The sequence below is a fragment of the Marmota flaviventris genome, chromosome 17 (assembly GCF_047511675.1).
Source record: "Marmota flaviventris isolate mMarFla1 chromosome 17, mMarFla1.hap1, whole genome shotgun sequence".
Lineage (NCBI taxonomy): Eukaryota > Metazoa > Chordata > Mammalia > Rodentia > Sciuridae > Marmota > Marmota flaviventris.
The window spans coordinates 76,541,538-76,563,477 of record NC_092514.1 but is presented as its reverse complement, the minus strand read 5'-3'; the positions used below and the strand labels follow the sequence as shown (position 1 = coordinate 76,563,477).

The following is a 21,940-nucleotide window of genomic DNA, read 5'->3' as shown; positions in this document are numbered from 1 at the left end:
GAGAAAGGAGCTGCTTTTCTGTGTGGCAACCAGAAGACTGAGAGATCAAATCAGAGCCCAACCGCGGATGTATAGCACCTTAACCACGTCTTTTTTTTTTTTTTTGACAGAGAGAGAGAGAATTTTTAATATTTATTTTTTTTAGTTTTCGGCGGACACAACATCTTTATTTGTATGTGGTGCTGAGGATCGAACTCAGTGCCGCGCACATGCCAGGCGACTGCACTACCGCTTGAGCCACATCCCCAGCCCCCTTAACCATGCCTTGCTGAAGTGTGATGACGCATCACTAAGGCAGAACCTACTAATTCTGAATCAGCCTCTGGAGCCAGGGAACCTGAGACGCCAGTTTCACGTGAACAGTAACTCCAGATCTGGGCCTGGTGATGATGAGGTGCCTATTAAACGTTCTCCCTTTGGATGAGGCTGTTACACGGTGGAGCAGTCAGCAGTAATGATACTTTCAGACATCTACCTTAGTTTCAGTGCTCAGCAGGTATCATTTAATCTTGGTTTATAACACTCAAAATTCTGTGCCCCTTCCCCAGTGACACCTGCCAAAGGGGTAGGGTGCAACCTCCTATGGCCTGTTAACTCTGCCAGTGACTGACAGGTAGCAGAGAGACATAAATGGCAGGAGCAGGGGGTTAGGGAGATAATCCTATAGACCAGGCATACTGTACTAACCACCCCCACCCAATGCTTTCTTTTAAAAAGCAATTTACTTAAGGTCACTCTGGCCCTGCCTGGCTCAAGTCAATAGCACATGCTACACTTTCAGCAAAAAAACTATTATCTGTAGGAGGAATGCCCAAAGCTCCTCCTTACTGATAAGAAGAACAATGAAGGGGAGGGGGACTTCTGTGACCTTCACACAGACCACTGGCCACAGAATCTCTAAGAACAATGCATAGGCAAAGGTGACCCAGAACTGCCTTTGAATCTTTTTTGGTGTGTGCTGGGGACTGGACCCAGGGGCGCTCAAACACATCCCCAGCCCTTTTATTTTTTATTTTGAGACAGAGTCTCACTAAATTGCTCAGGGCCTTGCAAAATTGCTGAGGCTGGCCTTGAGCTCGGGATCCTCCTCCTGAACTGCTGGGGACACTGTGATAGGGAAAGGCCCCACCTCCATGGGTCTGGCCCTGCAGCAGTGCCAAGGGCCTCATTAAACTGAAAGGAATGCAAGGCTTCAAACTACAAGGGCAGGCGAGACAGACAGGTGCTGCGCCTTGAACAAGCACAGGTTGGTGGAGAGGGTCCGGCCCAGCCAAGGCAGGGCTCTAGCTGCCACGCGTCAGCAGGCAGCACCTCCCAGGCTCTGCCGTGCTGTCTGCGCTCTCCCGAGATCAAGCACGGCTATGACATATTAAGGCCAGAGTGAGAAGAAGTGGGAGCAGAGGAAAGAGTAGAAAAAGGAATGGTTTCTCAGCGACCCTCCCCCACCACACTGAAACCAACCCTGCTCCTTTGGGTCTCTGTGCACTAGGATTTCAGGAATTAGGACACGCAGGCAAACACGGGAGGACTGGTAGCAGCAGCTTGCGAACAGACCCAGCAAAGGAGCAAAGAGTAGGAGGAAGCCCAGCCCAGGCCCTGGGCCCTGCAGGTGACCAGGGAACCAGGGAACGCTTGTAGGCTTCCCTCCAAAGGATCTGGCAAGAGAGGCATGGGGGAAAGAGCCTGCTTCAACTCTCCTTCTTACAGAGGATGGGACAGCAGGAAACCTGGAATTGACACAGACCAACAGGCAGCCATGCCTAACGAGTGGAGCATGACGGCAGCGTGAAGACGTGGGGAGCCTGGAGCGTGGGACTCGGAACCAGGCACGGCCCCCGGGAAAGAGTTCACTGTTGCCCGGAGGAAGGACCTGCAGCCTACAAGGTAAGGAAGTTCCCAGCAAGAGGAGAGCCCTGCCGGGTGAGCCCCGGGGGGCTGCGCCAGGGGCCTGGAAGACACAGTGGCTTTGAGCTCTCAGGTCGTTAAGCCAGTGGGGCCAGGAACAGTAACAGGTGCTAGGGGTTCTGCCTACTGCTCACCAGGCTCACTGCTGGTCACAGACTCAGCAGGACACCTACCAGGAACGGAAGACACCCTCCTCCTCACCTCAGCCCCCAGGTTCCCTCTCGCCAAGCACAGACACGGACACTCCCATTTTCCAGAATTGGCCAATAACTTCAGATACTGAGAAGCCCTTTGGCTGCCCTCTCCTACGTGCCATCCAGGGTAGACATCGACGTGGAGCAAGACGACGGTGCGGCAGCTGACAGTGTGCCAAAGTCACTCCTATGTGCACAGACTTTTGTGCTTTAGGTCTGTTTTTGGACACGTTATAAGATGTGATACTTTCAAGATTAAAAAATCAAAATGATAGAAAGGCATTGATGGAGCTTCCACTCTCCCTGGCCTTGTCTACTTCCCCTGCCACTATACATGATCAGAATTAAGTTTCCTATTTATTCCTCTAATTAAAAAAAAAAAAATATATATATATATATATATATATTTTTAGTATTGAGGATTGAACCCAGAGGTACTCTAACACTGAGCTACCTTCCCAGTCCTTTATGTTTTGAGACTAAGTTGGTGAGGCTGGCCTCAAACTTGGAAACCTCCTGTCTCAGCCTCCCGAGTTGCTGGGATTACCATGTAATGGTGTGCCATACCACAACTAGCAAATGTTTTTCTTTATAGAATGTAAACATGGATATATATACACGGCAACCCTTTTCTTAAATAAAAGGACCTACCACATCCAGGTTCTGTGCCTTGCTTCTCTTTCTTTTTGAAATTTTAATTGGACCTGTGATGACATACTCATGGGGTGCAGTGTGGCAGTCATACATGTTACCTGCCTTCCACAGCTGACAATGCACCCATCCTGGGAGTGTGCCACTCAGCTTATGTGATATTTCCCTCCAGATAGCCTTCTTACTTGAATGCAGTCAGGTTTGCTACTTTTCAAAGACATCTAGGTTGAGTCTCTGCTTTCATCACTTGAAGGTTAAAACAGAATTTGTCTGGGCTGGGGCTGTAGCTCAGTGGCAGAGCGCTTGCCTAGCATGTGTGAGGCACTGGGTTCAATCTTCAGCGCCACCAAAAAATTAACAAATAAAATAAAAGCATTCTTTTTATCTGCAAATACCAAAACAAACAAAAAAACCACCCCCAAACCAGAATTTATCTGGTGTTAGGTTTGGCCCCCCCAAAGCTCTTGTGTTAATAATGCAGGGATGTTCAGACGTAAAGATTAGATTATGAGAGCCGTGACCTACTCAGTCCAATCTAGTTTAAATGGACTGACTGGTGGTATCTGTGGGCAGGTGGGGTACAGCTGAAGGAGGTGAGTCACTGGAGTGTACCCTGGAAGGGTGCACCTTGTGGGCCCACACACAACCACCCCCAGCCCCACTGCCTTTCCAGGTTGCCATGGACTGAGCATACTCTTCTGTCATGATGTTCTGTCCTACCTTGGACCCAGAGCAATGGACCTGGCCCACCAGAGGCTAAATTACTAAAATCATGAGCTTAAAATAAACGTTTCCTCTTCTAAGTTGTTCTTGTCAGGCATTTTGGTCACAGTGATGTAAAGGTGACTAACACAGAAATTGGTACTGAGAAGTGAGGTTGTTGCTATGACTAACCTAACCATGTGGTTCAAAATCCTTTGCAGCTGGCCTGTAGGAGCAGTTCGGAAAAGTTTGGAGATACAGGCTAGAGAGGTCTTAAAATGTAAGCAGAGCTTAATATGTGATTTTGATGGGAGCTCAAAAGACCAGAATGAGAATAGGAATGCATACGATAAAGACTGTGCTCATGAGGATTCAGAGGAAAATGAAGATTATTGGAAATTGGACTAAAGGCCATTTGTGTTATATTCTGGCAAAGAACTCTGCTACATTTTACCCATGTCCTGAGACTTTGTTTGAAGCTGAACTTAAAAGTGATGAACTCATTAACCTGGTGGAGGAAATTTCAAGGCAGCACAAGCAGTCAGTCAGTAGCATGGATTTTGCTGGTAGCAAAATCATACCCATTGCAGGCTCAAAGGGAAGAAGGAAGGATTCCTTTGAGAAGAGACGGTGGGGGTGTGCTGCTTGCACAAGGGAGCCTAGGAAATTATTTCACTGTGCTTAGTTGCCTAGGCACACAGACACCACTACATTCCTGATCCCAGGGAGCCCAAGTATTGCATAGACTGATGGCAGACCCTGGCGTCTCCCACATGCTGCTGGTTCTGCAGGAAGGCAGGATGCCGGAGTTCAGGGGTCGTGGAGCACTCAAAGGAAGACCTGGGAGGCCAGGCAAAGTGTAGCAGGGTCAGAATCTCCGCGGGCTGCCCGAGTGCGCGACGCATGAAACTGTGAAGGTGGAGCCGAAGCTGGAATGGAAACCCTAGGAATTAAGCGATGCTGGTAATGTGGACTGTCTGCCACAGAACCTGCTGGCTGTGGAGAGAGCCAGGCTAAGGGAGGCCACGAGGGCCACAACCGCTAAGGCCAAAGAGGTGGGGCAGCCCCACCCCTGCAGAGCACGTCCTGCAGCCACGTGTCCTAGATGCTGTACCAGGAGTCTGCCCAGACGGGTTCAGTCTTGTTTTGGTCTCATCCCTTCTTTCTGCACCCTTGTCACTGTGATTTGGAATGGGAATGTGTACTCTGTGCCACTCCATATTGCATAGACGTAACTTGCTTTTGATAAGTGCTCAAAGCCAAGAATTTATCTTGAGTCTCAGATGAGATTCTGGACTTGGACTTTGGGCAAAGCTGTGCTGGGACTACGGGACTCTTGGAGAAGGGCTAAATGCATTTCGCACTGCGAGACGGACATAAGCTTTTGAGGCCAGAGATGGAATGTTGTGGTTTGGATGTGAGGTGTCTCCTCAAACCTCCTACATGAATACAGAAATATTCGGAGGTGAGATGATTAGATCACGAGAGCCGTGACCTAATCAGTCCATCCTAGTTTGAATGGATTAACTGGGAGGCAACTGTGGGTGGGTGGGGCATAGCTGGAGGAGGTGATTCACTAAGTGAATGCTGCTATTTTCGCTACTTTTCAAAGACATCTAGGCTGAGTCTTTGGTCTCCAGGATGCATCTTCTCTGTGGCCCTTCCCTATCCCCAGTTTCCTGGCTACCCAACTTTTCTCCATGCCCTTTTGCCGTGATATTTTGCCTAACCTTGGTCCCAATGGAGTTGGTCCACTGTGGACCAAATCTCTGGAATAGTAAGCTCAAAATAAATGTTCCCTCTTATAAGTTGTTCTTGTCAGGTACTTTGATCACAGCAATGAAAAAGCTAACACATCTGGGTTTTCTTCTAATACTTTCATGGCTTTGTTCTTTATATTTGAAGACACTTGCTCTTTAACTCTGGTGTTCAGGATCAGCCTCTGTGTCAGTGTTCCACTACTGTGACAGAATACCTGAGAAAATCAATATACAAGGAGGAAAGATTTATTTTGGCTCATGGTTTTATTCTGTGGTTGTTGGTTCCCTTGCTTTTGGGCCTGTGGCAAGGCAGGATATCATGGTGGAAACAGATGGTAGAGAAAGCTACTTACCTCATGGCAGCTGGGAAGCAAAGATGGAGGAAGTGGGAAGGCTGGGGTCCCACTATCTCCTTGAGGGTGTTCCCAAAGACCTAAGACCTCCCATTAGGCCCCACCTCTTAGAGGCTCCACGACCTCCCAACGGCAAAGACTCGGGGAACAAACCTGTAACACATGGGCTTTTGGGGGAGATTTAAGATTCCGACTATAACTGCCTCCGGTTATCCTAGCTCTGCCATTGCCACCCCAGTGACCTAAGTGACATCTCCATCATGCATGTCTCACGCCTACTCAGGTCCGTGTCTGGTGCTCCACGGTGCCGTGTCCGCCTGTGGCCCAGTACCACACTGCCGCTGATTACTGAGAATTCATGGTGAATTCTGGTATCTGTCAGGACTACTTCTCCATCATTATTCTTCCTATTCAGAATATTTCTGCATTTTCTTATTTATTTCTCCACATGGAGATTAGATCATTTGTCTAGTTCCAGAAAAAAAAAGTCTGCTGGTAATTTTATTGGGATTATATTAAAGTTATAAATTAACTTAGGGAACACTGACATATTTATGACATTGAACCCTTCTGTAAAGAACAGGCTATGCTTTTATTTGTTCAAGTTGATTTTTGGGTCTCTCAGGAATGTTTTAAGGTTTTTTTCACAGTGGCTTTTTATGTCTCAGGTTAAGATTATTCCTAGATTTATGATTCTACTATAAATGGGTGTTCTTTTCCATTTTATCTTCTACCTGGTTGTTGCTTTTGATTTCTGTATATTAATTTTAAGCCTCCATCCTAGTAAGTTCTCTTATTAGTATTTAATTGATCCCATTGGGTTCTAGGCACACATTCCTGTCATTTGCAAACAGTGACAGTCTTATTGTTTTAGTTTTATGCCTTTCTTTCTCCCATCCATGGGAGGTGCTGATAATGGCAGTGTCCTCTGGCCGTGTTCCTCAGTGGGAATGCTCTCCTGCCACCCGCCCCTGTGAGCTGCTGCTGGGTGGACTTGAAAGCTCTTGTGGGGAAGGAGTTCCTGATGGCTGTGTATGCATGAGAAGACACTAGATCCTTCCATCCTCCCCTCAGTAGCTTCCCTAATGTTGGACCATCCTTGTATCCCTGGACAAACCCCATTTTGTCAGGGTATATCATCTATTCGTTTGCTGCATTATTCCAAATATTTATAAGTGAATATATTATAGTTTGTTTTTTTGGTGCAATCTCTTTCAAGTTTTAACAACTGTGGTAAGAGACATACAACACTCCACCATGCTGACCACTTTCAAGCGCAGAGCTGAGTGGCAACCACAACTTCTTCCGATATAAAAGCGCACTCTGCCTGCCTCTGTGTGAGCAGCGAAGGGCGGCCTCCCCCACACAGCTCCTCCTGGGCAGTGCTGCTGGGGACAGCCCACTCAGCCCCTTCCCTCTAGGCAGGGCTCTCAGGACCTCGATTCTGCCAGAGGGAGAGAGCAGCCAGTTCCTGGAAAAGGCGCCTGAGCTGGTGCTTCCAAGGCCTCACGTCACGCCAGTCAACTACGGCTGCCCTTCCCACCAAAATGACAAAGTCGGGGGGAGGGAGGTTAGACAGAGAGTTGGGGGACACGCACACAGCCCAGCCAGGCGCTCCACAAGGAAGGGCCTCCTGGGAGCCTCCACTCCCTGGCTGGAGTCAGGTGTCTGAGCTGGTGACTGAGAGTGGCCTGACAACCAGGCTGCCTTCTGCAGACTCGAGGGCGACGTAGAAGGGCACAGTCAGCCAGGGCAAGACGGTCAGTGAGGAGGTCGGGCAGGGCCAGAGCAAAAGAGCACGAAGAGGGCCTTCCAACAAGGTCAACCTCCCAGTTGACAAACGTGCTCGTGGACACAAGCAGGGACCCAATCAGACAGACACTTCTGTACTCGTACTCCTAAGTGTGGGTCCAATAGAAAAACTAAAACAAATGCATGGACAGAGAGGAGATGAGGAGAGGAGGAAATTCCAGTGGCCAAGAAAGGAACCAGCCCACACTCCCCCACTGGTCGCTGGCTCTGGCCCTTCTCCTTGGAGCAGTCTGCTACTGTCACTTTTGCAATAAACCTGCTGCCTGCGGGCGGTCTGTGTCCTGTTCTTCAGTTCTCTGCTGACCAGAGACAAGGAACCCAGCACCCCTAGATGGAAACACTCAGTGCCTAATCGGGTCAGCCTCAGGTGCCACCCCAAGTGGCTGGTGGGCAGGCAGCCATTTCCGGCTTGCTCCCTTTGCTCTTCATTTCATCCAGAGACATCTGAAACAACTGCACCCTCTTGATGACACCCCCACACTCTCCAGACAGACCCAGCAGCAGCCTGGCTGTCACCAACATGCCTGTCTGCCTGGGCCTGGCCTCCTCCTGGCAGGTGGTCTACCAAGGCCCGACCCAGGGCTCGGATGGGGACCTGGCTCCGGTGGGGCGGGGTACTGCCTTCCTGGCCCACAGTTTTCCAGGGATGGCATGAGGGTGCACCTGGATCTCCCCCATCGGAGGGTTCCTGAAAAGCAGCCCCTCCCTCACATGCAATTGCAGTTAAGAGGTGGTCACTGTGTGTGACAATGAAAACGACACTGAGAAGAGCACGCCCTGCCCGCGCAGCCTCTGACGCGCATGCTCCTGACACTGCACTCTGACGACTTTCTGCATGTTGCAACTTGCAGTGGAGGATGCAAGTGGACCATCAAAGCAGCTCAGGCAGGCTAAGCCGGGATGCGGGAAGGAAGGACCACGAGGCCCTAGGGACTCTGGGCTGGAGGCTGGTACCCGAGGACTCTCCCAAGCCTTGCCTAACCTGACTGGCAGAGCTCCCGATGTTAGGGTGGAAGTCACTAACTCTGTCCAGTCACTGCTGGTTGGAAGGTGGGGGCAGAAAGGCTGATTCTATGAGGGGCAGTGAAGGAAGCAGCCACTGACCGGGGCTTCAGAGCAGGCTGAGCCGGCAGGGAGGGACGTCGTGAACCAGGCGTGCCCCGAAGACAAGCGAGCCACGCTTAGAGATGAACGCCAGCACATCCCAGGGCACAGACAGCAGGAGTCAAGGGACCCCAGGAGAGAAAGCTGGCAAACACCTCCTCAGCCGGGCGCCACACCAACGCCACGTGGGCACAGCCACGTGGGCACACGCGGACCAGGGCACGTGCGAGATGGCCCTCGCCTCCAGGTCTAACCACAAGGAGAGCATTGGACACACTGCAGTGGGCAGCAGCCTACCAAATGCCCAACCTGGCCAGTGCTCCTCCAGCTTCCAGGGCCAGGCAGAAGAGCCCAAGGAGACAGGAGGACTCGGGGACTGCAGGGACTCTGGTGGGATCCTGGACATAAAGCTGAGGCAACGTGAGACCACAGCCCCGATGAGGACAGACACCAGCATGGCGCGTCAGTGGCCAGGCACTACACAAGGCCAGCGGCGGGGGAACCCGGGTGTGCTATGTGGGAACTCCACGTCCTATCTTCTCCAGGTTTCTGTGATCTAAGACTCGATGGTTTTTCAGGTTTCGTTTAGTTGCAGATGGACACCATACCTTTATTTAATTTATTTTCATGTGGTGCTGAGGACTGAACCCAGTGCCTCACATAGGCCAGGCAAGTGCGCTACCACTGAGCCCCAGCCCCAGCCCCTAAGACTGTTCTTAAAAGTTCATTCCTGTAGAAAGCATGGGAACAGGAGTCCAGGACACAACCAACAAGGAAGAGCCTGGCCCAGGAGGTGGCTCTCACAGGTGGTCACGGTCCACTGCTGAGGGCCACCAGGGCCCCGGGCTTTGCGCTGTCAGGGTGTGGTGCTGGGAAGCCAGCCTCACTGACCCCAAACACTGCCTCAAATGAGTCTGTGTGTATGTGTGAGGAGGGGGCGGAGGGGGCACAGCGGAGGGATGGGAAGAGAGAGGCTGTGGAAATGTCCGAGTGAGTGAACTGCGAGGAAGCCACCTTGCAGTGGCAACGGCAGCAATTGTGAGACAGGCAGGAGGAAGAAACCCTGCTCTTCCTGCGACTGCCTGTTACTCACTGTTTGACTCTTTCCTGGGACCAGGGAAGCCTGCACATATGGCCACGTCTCTTCCCACCCCCAAATGTGGATTCACTTCACAAACACCAGCTCAGAGTGTTTTTCCACATTCACCGACACGGTGCCCTTGGTGTTCCCTAGTGGTACTATAAATAAAACTTTATTAACTGTGACGAGGAAGGTCTGCCTGAATTGTATATTAATTGTGCCTACAAAAAAAAAAAAAAAAAAAAAAAACTCAATTAACTGGAACCCAGCTATAGCAGTCCTTAATTAACTGCCTTCCCTCCCTTAATCTTCTTAATTAGCAGAGAGCAAAATGGTAACAACAGACTGGAGGAATTTATTAAGAACCACCACCCCCATTTTCCCAGAGCATGCACTGCGACAACATGGATCTGGCCACGTTTCCTGTACTTCTCATCAAGCAGTCACGTACCCTGACCTCTCATCACATGGCCTTGAGGATAGTCGAACAAATATTGTGCCCATCGCCTCCCACCCTGCCCCTGCCCTCTTTTGCACTGTGAAAACTGCACTTAGCCCGCTGCTCTACCCAGAGATGTGCCTAAGGAAAGGGACATTCGTCACAGCCACAGAATCATTACTGCTCTCAAGAAGTCCAACGGCGATACAGCACTATTGCCGCTATCCAGCCCCCACTCCAACTCCTCCTGCTAGGCATGAGCCCTTCCCAGCTCTGGATTTGGCCTGGGGCCTATGCCAAACATCTGGCAGTGGCATTGCTCAATGGCTTCATTGAGGAGGAAGGGCTACACGAGAAGCTTATGTGCGGCCTGTGAAGCCCCAGCACAATGAGGGCAATGGATCCAGCCCTCATAAGCTACCTCTGCCTTTGGCGACCCTCCTGCCCCTCCGCAGCCTGCTCTGCCTTCTGCATGGACTTGCACAGCTGCAGCTTTCTGCCACTGGCTTCCTGTCCTCAGGGTGTCGTGCTGGGGTGAATCCTGCTTTCTTACTGCTGAGTAGGATCCCCTTAGTGGCAAACCTCCTTCACCTATTCATTCACTGGTACTTCCAGTTTTGGGCTATGAAACCTGACCATGCTGCAGGTCTCCCAGGTCTCCCGGGTGAGTGCAGCCCGTGTGTGGAGGGGCTGCACTACGGGTGAGTGTGTGCTGACAACCGCTGTCCTCAGAGGTCCCATGGGTGTGGGGGACCTGATCGGGTGCTGATGCGCACCTCTCCTGACTGGCAGTGCCCAGCATGTCTCCACGTGCATGCTGCCCACTCCTGCTGCTTCAGCGCAGCCTCTGCTCAGACCTCCTGCCCACTTTTCTTGGCATTTTTTTTTTTTTTTTAGGTTCAGTTTGGGGAGTTCCTACGTGCTCTCAGGATACGTTTTTTTATTAGAGACACAATCAGCACACACTTTCCCCATCTGTGAACGCTGTGCTCATTCTCCTGATGTACACATTTTCATTTTAATGAAAACCAATTTGTTAATTTGTTCTGTAAGGACTCTTTGAGTCTTGTGAGAGATCTTTGCTTAATCCAGGGGTCATGGAAGTCTCTTCTTATATTTTTGTCTAGAAGCTGTATAGTTGTAACATTTACATTTCCTCTGTGATCCATTTTGAGTTAATTTGTATGCAATCCAAGGTATGGGCTCTAATTTATTTTGCTTGCATATGGATATACAATTGCCCTGGCACCATATAGTTGTAAAGACTGTCTTTTTTGCACTGAATTGACTTGTCTTTGCCCCTTTGTTGGAAATCTCTTATCCATGTGGACAGCTGGTCTCATGTTTTTGAGATGGGGTCTCGCTCTGTTTCCCAGGCTCAAGGGAACCTCTTAATTCAGCTCCTCCCAGGAGCTAGGACTACAGTGAAGTGCCCCTGCTCCCAGGTTTGGGTGGGTCTATTTATTGACTTCCTTCTGTTCTATTATCTATCTGTCTTTCTGATGCCATTTCAGATCTGAGTCCTGGAATCTACAGCTCAGTCCTGGGTAGGCAGTTTAATCTTCCAGCTTTTCTGCTCTATTCAAAATCGTCTTGTCCTTTCCAGGTAGTCTGCATCTCCATATGGACTCAGGAGCAGGACTCGTACTTTTGTCAGACTTTATCCCTAAGTTATTTCATATTTTGATGCCATTGTTAATGTCTATTTTAAATTCAACTTCTAATTGTTCATTACCAGTATATATAAATAAACTGATATTTGTAAATAGATCTTGGAACTGCCAAACACACTAAACCTATTTATTAGCTGCAGTGTCTTTTTAAAATAGATTTGAACAAATTTTCTACATAGACCATGTTCTTGGAAAATAAAGGTAGTCACGTGTCTTCCTTTCCAATCTGTGTCATTTATTCTCGCCTTATTGTGCTACCAAGAAATCCCAGTACAACAGCTGGGCATAGTAGCTTCGCGGGTGACAAGGCCAACCTGGGCCTTTTAGCAAAATCTTGTCTCAAAATAAAAACTAAGAAGGGCTGGGGCTGTGGCTCAGGGGTGAGCAGAAGCTGGACCGACAGAAGGCGCGGGGCAGGGCTGCAGGATGTGGCAAGGGCAGAGCCCCTGGGCTGGTGCCGTGGCTGCAGGTTCCTGGCAGGTGCTGTCGGGAGGGTCCCTCAGGTCCCTCCCACTGCTGGTGTGGCTTCTTGCTTCTTTAAATTGGAGGTGGATCTCACATCTGGTAGCTGGTTCTCTGCTCTCGTCAGTATGGCCATGGCACCAGTGTGCTCCTGCGGCCAGTCTCACAGGTCAAGCTGCACTCTTCCCGTTAGCTGCTGCCTGTGCCTGAGGGGCTCTGTGGAGAGGCTGCGCTCTATGCTGCGAGAGCATGCGTGTCTGCAGCTCTAATATCTCTGATGTTTGGTATCAAGGCAACGCTGACAGAATGACACGGGATGGGGTGTCGTGCCATCCACGTCTCCTCCTTAATGTCTTAAGAGTTCCCAGGGACACCAAATGGTTGTGCAGTTGTCTTTGTAGGAAAGTTTTAAATCACAAATTCGATTTCTTTAACAGACATGTGCTATTCAGATTTGTCTCTTCTTAAGGAGTGGAGTGTGTCCAGGCATGTGTCTGAGTCGTGGTGTCAAAGTTACAGGCTGCTCCAGAGCTTTGCTGTCCGTGGTGTCTGCTCCCATCCTCTTAATGCCTCTGGGCCTATCAGGGTTGCACCGTCATTCCAGACACGGGGAATCTGTGTCTCCTGTCTGTTTCCCCCACAGGTGTGGCTCATCAATCTTATTGATCTGTTTGAAGACTGGCTTTAGTTGAATTGATTCTCTACGCTGCTTCTGTTTCCTTTCACACTGATTTCTATCCTGGTCCTGATTACTTTCTTCCTCCTGCTCCTTTGGGTTCTCTCTTTCTCTTACTAAAGTCTTAGCAAGCTGGGGCCACGGCTCGACTCTCCCCATGATGTGTGTGAGTAGCCCTAACACCTCCCCTCTCAACCCTTATCAGCTGTACCCACACATTTTGCTATGTTGAATTTTTAATCTCATTCAATGAAAAAAAAGCATTTAAGAAGTTTCCCTCATGATTGTTTCTCTGAAAAATGTTAATATTTTCTTGATTTTATATCTTAATATAAAAGGTATATGTATTTAAACATTTTGATTACATGTCCATAATCTTAAGTCACACATTACATGTAATAACAGATTATTATTCTAATGTGCTATGGGTATGTACTCATATTTACAATTTCCATAGTTACTTGTGTAAAACTCACCTTCACTTCACCTCTCCCACGGACCATCATGCCTGCCCTCTGGTCTAGCGGCCTTCCCCCCCACCAACGCCACACCTGGCTGCAGAGCGCACCGAGTCTGACTTGTCCGACTTGGTGGGGAGCGCGCTGTGGCCCCCCCAGCCCATGTGGCTGCCGTGCGGTGCTCTGCTCAGGGAAGGTCGACGGAGCCCGCTCTCCGTGCTGGTCTGTCTCCTGCTTCCTCCTTCCAGGGCTGAGGTACTATAACTATGAATTCCCTCGTCCCCCTGCTGTCCTGCCAGTCCTGCCGCAGTATCCAGGCGCCCTTGCTACTGGGGGAACACGCACTGTGATCCCAATGGACGGGCTCCTTTTCACCCTGAAATGCCCTTGGCCATCGCAGGGCACTGCGGCCCTCCTGAGCCTAGTGGTGGAGGACAAGAGCTGTCCCACCCCTTACTTTTAACTCACTTGCGTCTCTTTACTTAACTGCTGTGTGAAAGTGCGGTTTCGGTGGGCAGCGTACAGCTTTTCCGCCCTGTCCTTTCAGTGACGGTCCCTCGACTTCTCCACCAAGGCTGCTCGTGTGACAGCCTCACACCTACCCTCTTACTTCTCTCAGGTGCCACGTCTAGTCTTGTTCTCCCCCTCTTCCTTCCTTCTCTGGTGTGAGTTCACGGGCAGGACTTCGAATCCTCTCCCTCACTGCCAGCTGGTTCTTCCTCAGCTCTGGTAGGAGCAAGATCACGGCTGAATCTTGTTCTTTGTAAAGGAACTAGGTGCCCTGCACAGGAGCAAGTGCTGTTCCACTGAGCTGCCCCCAGCCTAGACTCCATTCCTAACTCTCAAAACTTGCCTCCAGGTGACATCAGACCACCAAGTAAAAAGCTGAAAGACAGGACCCCTTTGTCCCCTCTCCTCCTAACCTTCTGCTGTTACAGTTATAAACTGCACAGTGCTCTGCTGTTACTGTTGTTCAATCAATCATGTCTTAAAGGGCTCTATCCAACCTGGCAGTAGTGTAGGTCTTCAGTGAAAATTTTGCTCTGTCTATATATTTTATTTAAAAATCTTTTTTTAGAGGGGAGAGAGTATTGGGATTGAACCCAGGGTGCTCCACTAGTGAGCCACGTGACTCGATGACCTTCAGCCCTTTTTGTTTTGAGACAGCGTCTTGCTAAGTTGCTGAGGCTGGCTCTGAACCTGTCCTCCTCCTGCCTTAGCCTCCCGGGTCACTGTGATTGCAGGTGTGTGCCACTGCACCCAGCTAAAAGTCTGTTTTTCTCCATCTTTGAAAGATACTTTCACTGGTACAGAACTGTAGGTTGACAGTTCTTCCTTTCAGTGCTTCAAAGATGTTGCTCCAGGGCTGGGACATAGCTCAGCTGGTAGAGCGCTTGCCTTGCATGCACAAGGCCCTGGGTTCAATCCCCAGCACCAAAAAACAAAACAAAAAAAGATGTTGCTCCCCCATGGGTTTTCCCATTGATTCTGGTAGAAATCTGTTGATGTCCTTATCTTTATCCCCCCACTTTCTTTACTGACTGCTTTTTGGGTTTTTAAATTTAACACCAGCTATGAAGTATATGATGCAGTTCTCTTCACGTTTCCTGGGTTCGTGGTTTACTGAGCTTCCTGGACCTGTGGGCTAACAGTTTTCCTCAAATTTGAAAAACCCTTAGCCTGCCTCTCTCCCTCCTCTCTCTTTTCTGGGATTGAGCCCGGGCTGCTCTACTGCCAGGCCACGTGTCCAGCCATTACTTCTTTCAGCACTGCTTCTGACTGTGTCACATCTCCGGCGGTTTCCTCGTGACTCGATGACGTGCCTCGGATTCTCAACTCTCTTCTCACCATGCTTCTATTTGGGTGGTTTTTACTGATACTTTCTCCTGTGACATGCCATCCATTGTTGACCCTGAGGGGTTTGTCCTTCACGTCACAGACTGCCATTTCCATGTCTACGAGTGAGCTGGGTGCTTTCTATAGCTCTGTCACAAGCCTTTTGAATATGCACAGCAGACATGCAACGACATCTGGAAGTTCTTGCCTGCCAAGCCCAACACCGGCAGCTGGGGACATGATGGCATGCTAACTCCCTGCTCCTCATTATGGAACTGCTTCTTGACTCCCCCTGTCTGGTGGTGAGACATGAAGCAGGGAGTGACTTTGGAAGACACTCTGGAATAGGATTCCTTGGAGAATTCAGGGCTTGGAAGAGGCTCTCCTTGCCCCGGGCCTCACTGTGTCAGATCAGTGTCTACCAATACATGCTGCCCCACTGACCAAAGAGTGTGTGGTTCTGTCCAGCCTGTTCCTCTTCCTCAGGGCCTCTTTGCTTCTTCCCACAGCCACTTCTGGAGGACCTAGATACTTGCCACCCACAGCATGAGTTCTCTAAGAGCCTTGAGCAAGATGGTGGACAGCAGCCCTCAGACACCAGTCGGTCCAGCCTGCAGGGGCCTGAGCTTCTCAGACTCCCAGAGTATGCCAGGGGGACTGGCTGGCTCCAGCACAGGGCTTGCTCAGAACACTGGGGTCTGACAGCCTCCTTGACCTCACATGCCTCCAATTCACATGAGAGCAAACTCAAGTCACTCGGGGGCCACTGAACTTGGCAGGGAGAACTGAGCAGGCCAGCTACACAGCCCTGCCAGAGGTGAGAAGAGGAGAAGCAACTGCTGAAATCCACACTGAACTTTAATCTCTGGGGACTATGACCAGGGCAATTACCAAGAAGAAGGACGACACTCAGTTTCAAACAGAAACGTTTCAAAAGGCCCCTCAGTGGGAAATCACTATTACATGAGCAGGTGCAACAGCTGGTGAACACATCAGTTTGCACGCTGGGCTTGGAGCCTACAGGCACTGCAAAACATAGCAGGGAGGGTGTTTCTGGCTGCGCCATGGGCAGCATGGTGCACAGGATAATTCCTTCAGCAGCTGTCGACAAGAACCACCAGCCCTGCTCCTTCAGAGAAGCATTGTGGCTTGAGCTGGCGGCCAGCTCTGTCCATGAGCCCATGCAAGCCACATGGGAATGAGAGGCAATTTCAGACTCCATTCCCTGCACACTGTGACAGGACAGTCAGTTGCAAACTCGGGGACAACACAACTGTAAAGCGCAGTTACGACAGGCCACCTGTCTTCAGACGCAGACACAGACACTCCCAAAATGACAAAGATATAGCCTCCTTCTAGGCACTAACAGGTACTAGAGACTGGTAATCATGGGAATCAAAGCTGGCTTAAATGTTGCATGCCGCACTGGCAGGCCTGGAGGTGGGCCAAGCTCAGTGTCCTCTGCCACATGTCGCTATCACAGTGGGGGCCTTTTCTGCCCTCCTCTCTCCCTGGGCTTTGCTCCATGGTGGGCTCTTTGCTTCACGTACCCAGCAGCCTTCCCACGTGGTATCAGGGCCAGGTAACAAGTAATGGTGCCAATAAATTTCTAAAAGTGCCAACACAGAAGACAAAGATAAGGGGGTAGGAAAGAAACAGCTCCAACACAATGTCCCGAGGAAAGCCCTCTGTTTGCGTGACCGGGCTCTTCTGTGAATGTGAAAGGAGGGCCGGGGGAATGATCAGAAAGGACAGCTCCATAACAGAGTTGGGCTGTTCCCTGAAGGTCCCTATTGGCTGTCACTCAAGAACAGCTTCCCATGGTGATGGTGGTGGAAACCTGGCTGCAGGAGAAGGGCGGTGTGAGCATCACAGCCAGGACCCAGGTGGAGGGCGGCTCAGTGGGAGAGAAAGGCCTGCTGGAGCAAATGGGGCGACGGGCTCAAGTCCAGTGCTCGACTCCTAAGCCCAGTGTTGTTGCCCATCTCCTAAAGCATTGGAAGTTAGTTTAATGAACATGAAGGTAAATATTTTGTTGAAACACAAGATTCTATTTATTATGTAAATATTCACTATTCTGGTTATTATAGAACAAACAGAAGCATTCACTGGTCAGAGCCAGGCAAACAGCATGGGGCCCAGCAACAGTCAGGGTGGAATCAAGTTCAAGCTGGCATCAGGGGTTCAGAAGACCAGAGCCTTGCAGGACGCAGTGCCACAGCTCCAATACAGCAGGGCCAGAGTCCTGGGGGGGAGGGGGTGGGGTGGCACACTTAGCCCAGAAAATAAGAGACCCTACAGCTGGAGGAGAGGCACAGGCTGCGTGTTTCAGGCAGCATGACGGTCTACATAGAAGTCCAAGAGACCCTACAGGTAAATAATTAGAACTATCAAGAGTCCAACAGAGTTTCTGTGTAAGATCAATAAAGAAACACTAGTAAAGGTCCTGCCCCAGCCCCAAGCAGACATGCAGTGAAGGCAGCACTTGCAGCAGAAGCAGGGGTTCCTGACTGTCCACCTGTCAAGCCCCTCAGCACAGCCTCAGCAGGGGTCAGCCCAGCTCTGGGTCTCCAGGCACACCTGTATGAGAGGAGGGTCTGAGCAGGTGCCAAGGGGCCCCCAGGGCCAGGCTGGACTCCAGTCCAGAGGCTTGTTGGTGGGACTCAAGGAGTGGGGCAGGCTAGTGGCTCTGCTGGCGCCACTGCACAGGACCCTCAAGAAGAAAGCCCAGGTGGAGAGACTGGGCTTGGAGTGGTTGCTGATTTATTCTGCTGCCTCTAGTGCTTGGAGAACAGGGTGCAGCAGGCACAGCTGAGCCCAGTCCAAGGCCACAGGTGGCCTGAGGGTGATTCTGGTGGAGCACAGGCAGGTCCTAGCCACCAAGAGGGAGGGGACCAAGAGGGATGCTGGGTCTTGGCTTTGGTGACTAGAGGGCAAATGGAATGAGGCAGACGGGCAGATGGGCAGGTCAGAGCCAGGTACACACCTGCCTGAGAGGAGGGGCTGAGCAGGTGCCAAGGGGTCCACGGAGAGCAAGAAGGGGACCTGAGAAGGAGGCAGGAGACACACGGTGTTGCAGGGTTCTCTACTCCCTTCTGCTCTGCCTCCCAGGAAAGGCAAGGACCTTCTGGGCTACAAGACCACGACCTCTCCACCCATCTGAGCTGGTGCTTCTGCGTTCTCCCCTTCCCACCTCCACACGAAGCCTCAGGGCCAAGTTCAGCCACTGGTCATGCGCAGCCCTGGGCCTCGGGGCCTCTCCTGTGAGTGCCTGCTTATCCATGATTATGCCACAAGTGCCCACTTGCTCCATGGGGCTGAGGCAGGAACGCTTTCAGCTGGAAGTCCTACTGCAGGTGTCACCCACACATAGCCACACGCAGAGGCCACTGAGGTCCAGCTGGGAATGTGGACCTGGTTCTTCAACTGGACACTGTTTGGACTACTGCTTTGAACACACATTAAAGAGCAAAGCCAGAGCACGCTATCCGCCTCCCAGCAGCTCCCCTCGCCACGTACACCAGCCCGCCCGCGCCCACCATGGCCACTGTTCAGCAGCTGGAAGGAAGATGGCGCCTGGTGGACAGCAAAGGCTTTGATGACTACATGAACGAACTAGGAGTGGGACTGACTATGAGGAAAATGGGCGCAATGGCCAAACCAGATTGTATCCTCACTCTTGACGGCCAGAAGCTCAACATAAAAACTGAAAGCACTTTGAAAACAACACAGTTTTCTTGTACCCTGGGAGAGAAGTTTGAAGAAACTACAGCTGATGGCAGAAAAACTCAGACGGTCTGCAGCTTTGTTGATGATGCATTGGTTCAGCATCAGGAATGGGATGGGAAGGAAAGCACAATAACAAGAAAATTGAAAGATGGGAAGTTAGTGGTGGAGTGTGTCGTGAATAATGTTACCTGTACTCGAGTCTATGAGAAAGTAGAATAAAAATCCCATCATCACTTTGGACAGGAATTAGCTGAAAGAATGAAGAAGCTCAGTTCAATGAGCCAATCTCCAGACTCTTTTTTTTTTCATTACTGTGTTCAATTATCTCTATCACAAACATTTTACATGCAACTATCTCAAAGTGTTAGTTTAACTAAGATCATCCCTTTGGTTAGTAAATAAATGTGTTTGTGCTAAAAAAAAAAAAAAAAAAGAGCAAAGCCAGCCGCCTTGTCCGCCCCCATAGCCCCTCGGGCCAGCCAACCTCAGCCCGATTCCACTCTCCCGCAGGCTCTGTGCCATGGCAGCTCCAGCCCAACTCAGAACCCCATGCTGCCTGGAAGGCAGACGGCCAGCACGGAGGCTGCTTCCGGGACGTCTTCGTCCCTCAAACCCTGCAGAGGGTGACACCCCTCCCGTGCCCAGCACACCCGTCACTCTGGAACCTCCTGGATGCCAAGGCCCTCCCACCTTTCTCCTCTCCATGCCTGTGCTTCTTTCTTGGCTCCCCAGGACAGCAGCTCAGCCTCAGAACCTGCACGCACAATCCCTTCCAGGGCCTCACGGCTACCACCAATGGAATCCCAACCCTCCACAGCCTCTTTCCTAGACAGCCTTCGCCCGCAGGCTGCTACTGGGGTCTGAATGAGCTGCTGCCTCTGCCACGCTGGCTCCAGCCCCAACAGCGGCCCAGGGCCACCTGGCCACCCTCACGCCCTTCGGGACAGAGCTGCCCTCCCCTTCCATCTCTACATAGCAACTGACTCTACACCGAGGCCAGGCAGTTTTTTTTCAACCAGGACTTGGTTTTTATGTTCCCAAATCGTCAGTCCCCACAGCCTGGTAACACAGCAGACCCGTCACTCCAGCTGCAGGCTTCCTCCTGTCTCCAGCCTGTCGCTGCCAGAGCTCCTGCCCGTCGCAGTCCCGTGCTGGAGCTGACTCTCCATCCTCCGGCCCTCCGCCTCCTCGCACCCCTCAGTCTATCCTACATGCCCTTGAAATTGGTTGAAATTGGTACATGTGCAGCCCCACCCATAGGATCACTCAGCCCTCCTCCTTCTGAAACCTCCTGTGTGATGTGACTTGATCCACAGGACTGAGCCTATGGGACAGCAGACCTCTGTGTCACCTACAGATTGGCATGGAGTTCTGAGTAAGGGGCCCTGGCCAGGTCTCTGTGGAGAGAACAAGAGACCGCCCGGCCAGCAAGAATGAGGAGCAGGGACAATGTGAAGAGAGCAGAGGAAGGCAGCTGCAAGTGGAGAAGGGCCCTCGACGGGGACCTCTGCCAGGACCACGCTGAGAGCCGTGGTAGCAGCTGGGGCCTCGGCCAGCACTTGTACGTTGAAGTGGAAAACAGCCCTGGTGGGACAGGCTGCTAAGGCCGGTGAGGTGCACCCAGCTTTCATCAGGGGCACAGAGAATGGCCTTGAGGACAGGTGGGGGTGGGAGGACAAAGCACAGGTGCTAAGGGAAGCAGGACAGGTAAGCTGATGGCGGGGGGTGACAGAGACCAGCTGCTAGATGCCATGTAGGGTAGGACGTGGGACAGGAAGTGCAGCAAGAGGGCCAGCCCCAGCCCAGGCTCATTGGCCACTGTCATTCAGGGTGAGTGGCCTGGGGTCCACACTCAGGGCCTTGTTTCCATGCCCACCAAAGGACAGACAGAAGTCACTCACGCTGTCCACGGCGAGGATCTTGGCCCAGATGAAGACGAGCAGTGGCCGCAGCTCTCGGGCTGAGCTCTGGAGCAGCTTCAGCACGTATGGGAAGATGCCCACTGACAGGGCCTGGGGCGGGAAGGACAGTTGGTGAGGCCCTGCCTGACTTCATGGGCTACAGCCCTGGGACAATACCTCAGCACACGGGCCAATGCGACAGAAACAAAAGACCTCACTTAAAGCCTACCTCACCTGTAGGTAGACCCGTCTCTGATTTTATTCCTAGAAGGTGTCAGTACTTCTAGCCTTGACCAGGACTGACCTAGAGACGGCCATCTCCAGGGAGCAACGTGCTGGAAGAGTGCACACTTAGTTATTCTTCCTACTGGTAGACTCCCTCTCTCCTCCTCCATGGCGGCTGACTGATGACACTGTATTGGCAGTACCCAATTAGGGAAAGCCCTGAAGCGGACCTCAGCAGGCAGCCTGGTGTGCCCGCCCAGTGCCCTGGCTCCCTCTGCCCACCTGCTCCCCTCTTGCAGTGCTCTCAAGCAGGCCGGACACAACACGGCTGCACTTGTGAGCACTCAGTATGTCACTCAAAATGGACAGCTGCTCTTTAATAATGTGCAACACCCAGTGTTTATTTATTTATTTCTTTTGCAGTGCTGGGATCAAATGCAGTGCCTTGTGCGTTCTAGGCAAGTGCTCTACCACTGAGCTACATCCTCGGGTCAGTTCAATTTCTAATTGTTCACTGAATATAAATTTTCAAACTTCAACTTTTAAAATTTTATTTGCAAACAGAACCAAATAAGATCTACGTACATATTGCAAATGTCTCCTAGGTCCCTGTTTCGGGTACTGGGGAACCCAGGAGCACTTTAGCACTGAGCTATATCTGCAACCCTTTTTATTTTGGGATAGGACCTAAATTTCCCAGGCTAGCCATGAACTTGCAATCCTCCTGCCTCAGCCTGAGGAATCTCTGGTATTACAAGTGTGTGCCACGGTGCCCAACTTGGGTGACAGGTCTCTTGAATCTCTCTTCATTACATATTTTTAAATTTGTTCTTTTTAGTATACATGTTGAATCTCTTTTAATGTAAAAATTTCCCCAATTTTCCTTGTGATATATTTGTTGAAAAAGAAAACCAAAAACAGATCATTTCTTAATTCTATTCATGCCAATCTCTTCTGCTTTAAATGGCCATTTCTACTC

At 50.9% G+C, this 21,940-nt stretch overlaps 1 protein-coding gene and 1 pseudogene across 1 annotated transcript in view; one reads left to right on the top strand and one right to left on the bottom strand.

Moving 5' to 3' along the window:
- Rptor (regulatory associated protein of MTOR complex 1) overlaps positions 1–21,940 on the bottom strand; it is a 332,581-nt gene that overhangs the window by 57,250 nt on the left and 253,391 nt on the right. The window contains exon 14 of the mRNA XM_071604063.1: positions 20,737–20,847. Coding sequence (XP_071460164.1) covers positions 20,737–20,847 — 111 coding nt within the window. The remainder of the gene's footprint in view (positions 1–20,736; positions 20,848–21,940) is intronic.
- LOC114107976 (fatty acid-binding protein 5 pseudogene) lies at positions 18,597–19,069 on the top strand (annotated as a pseudogene).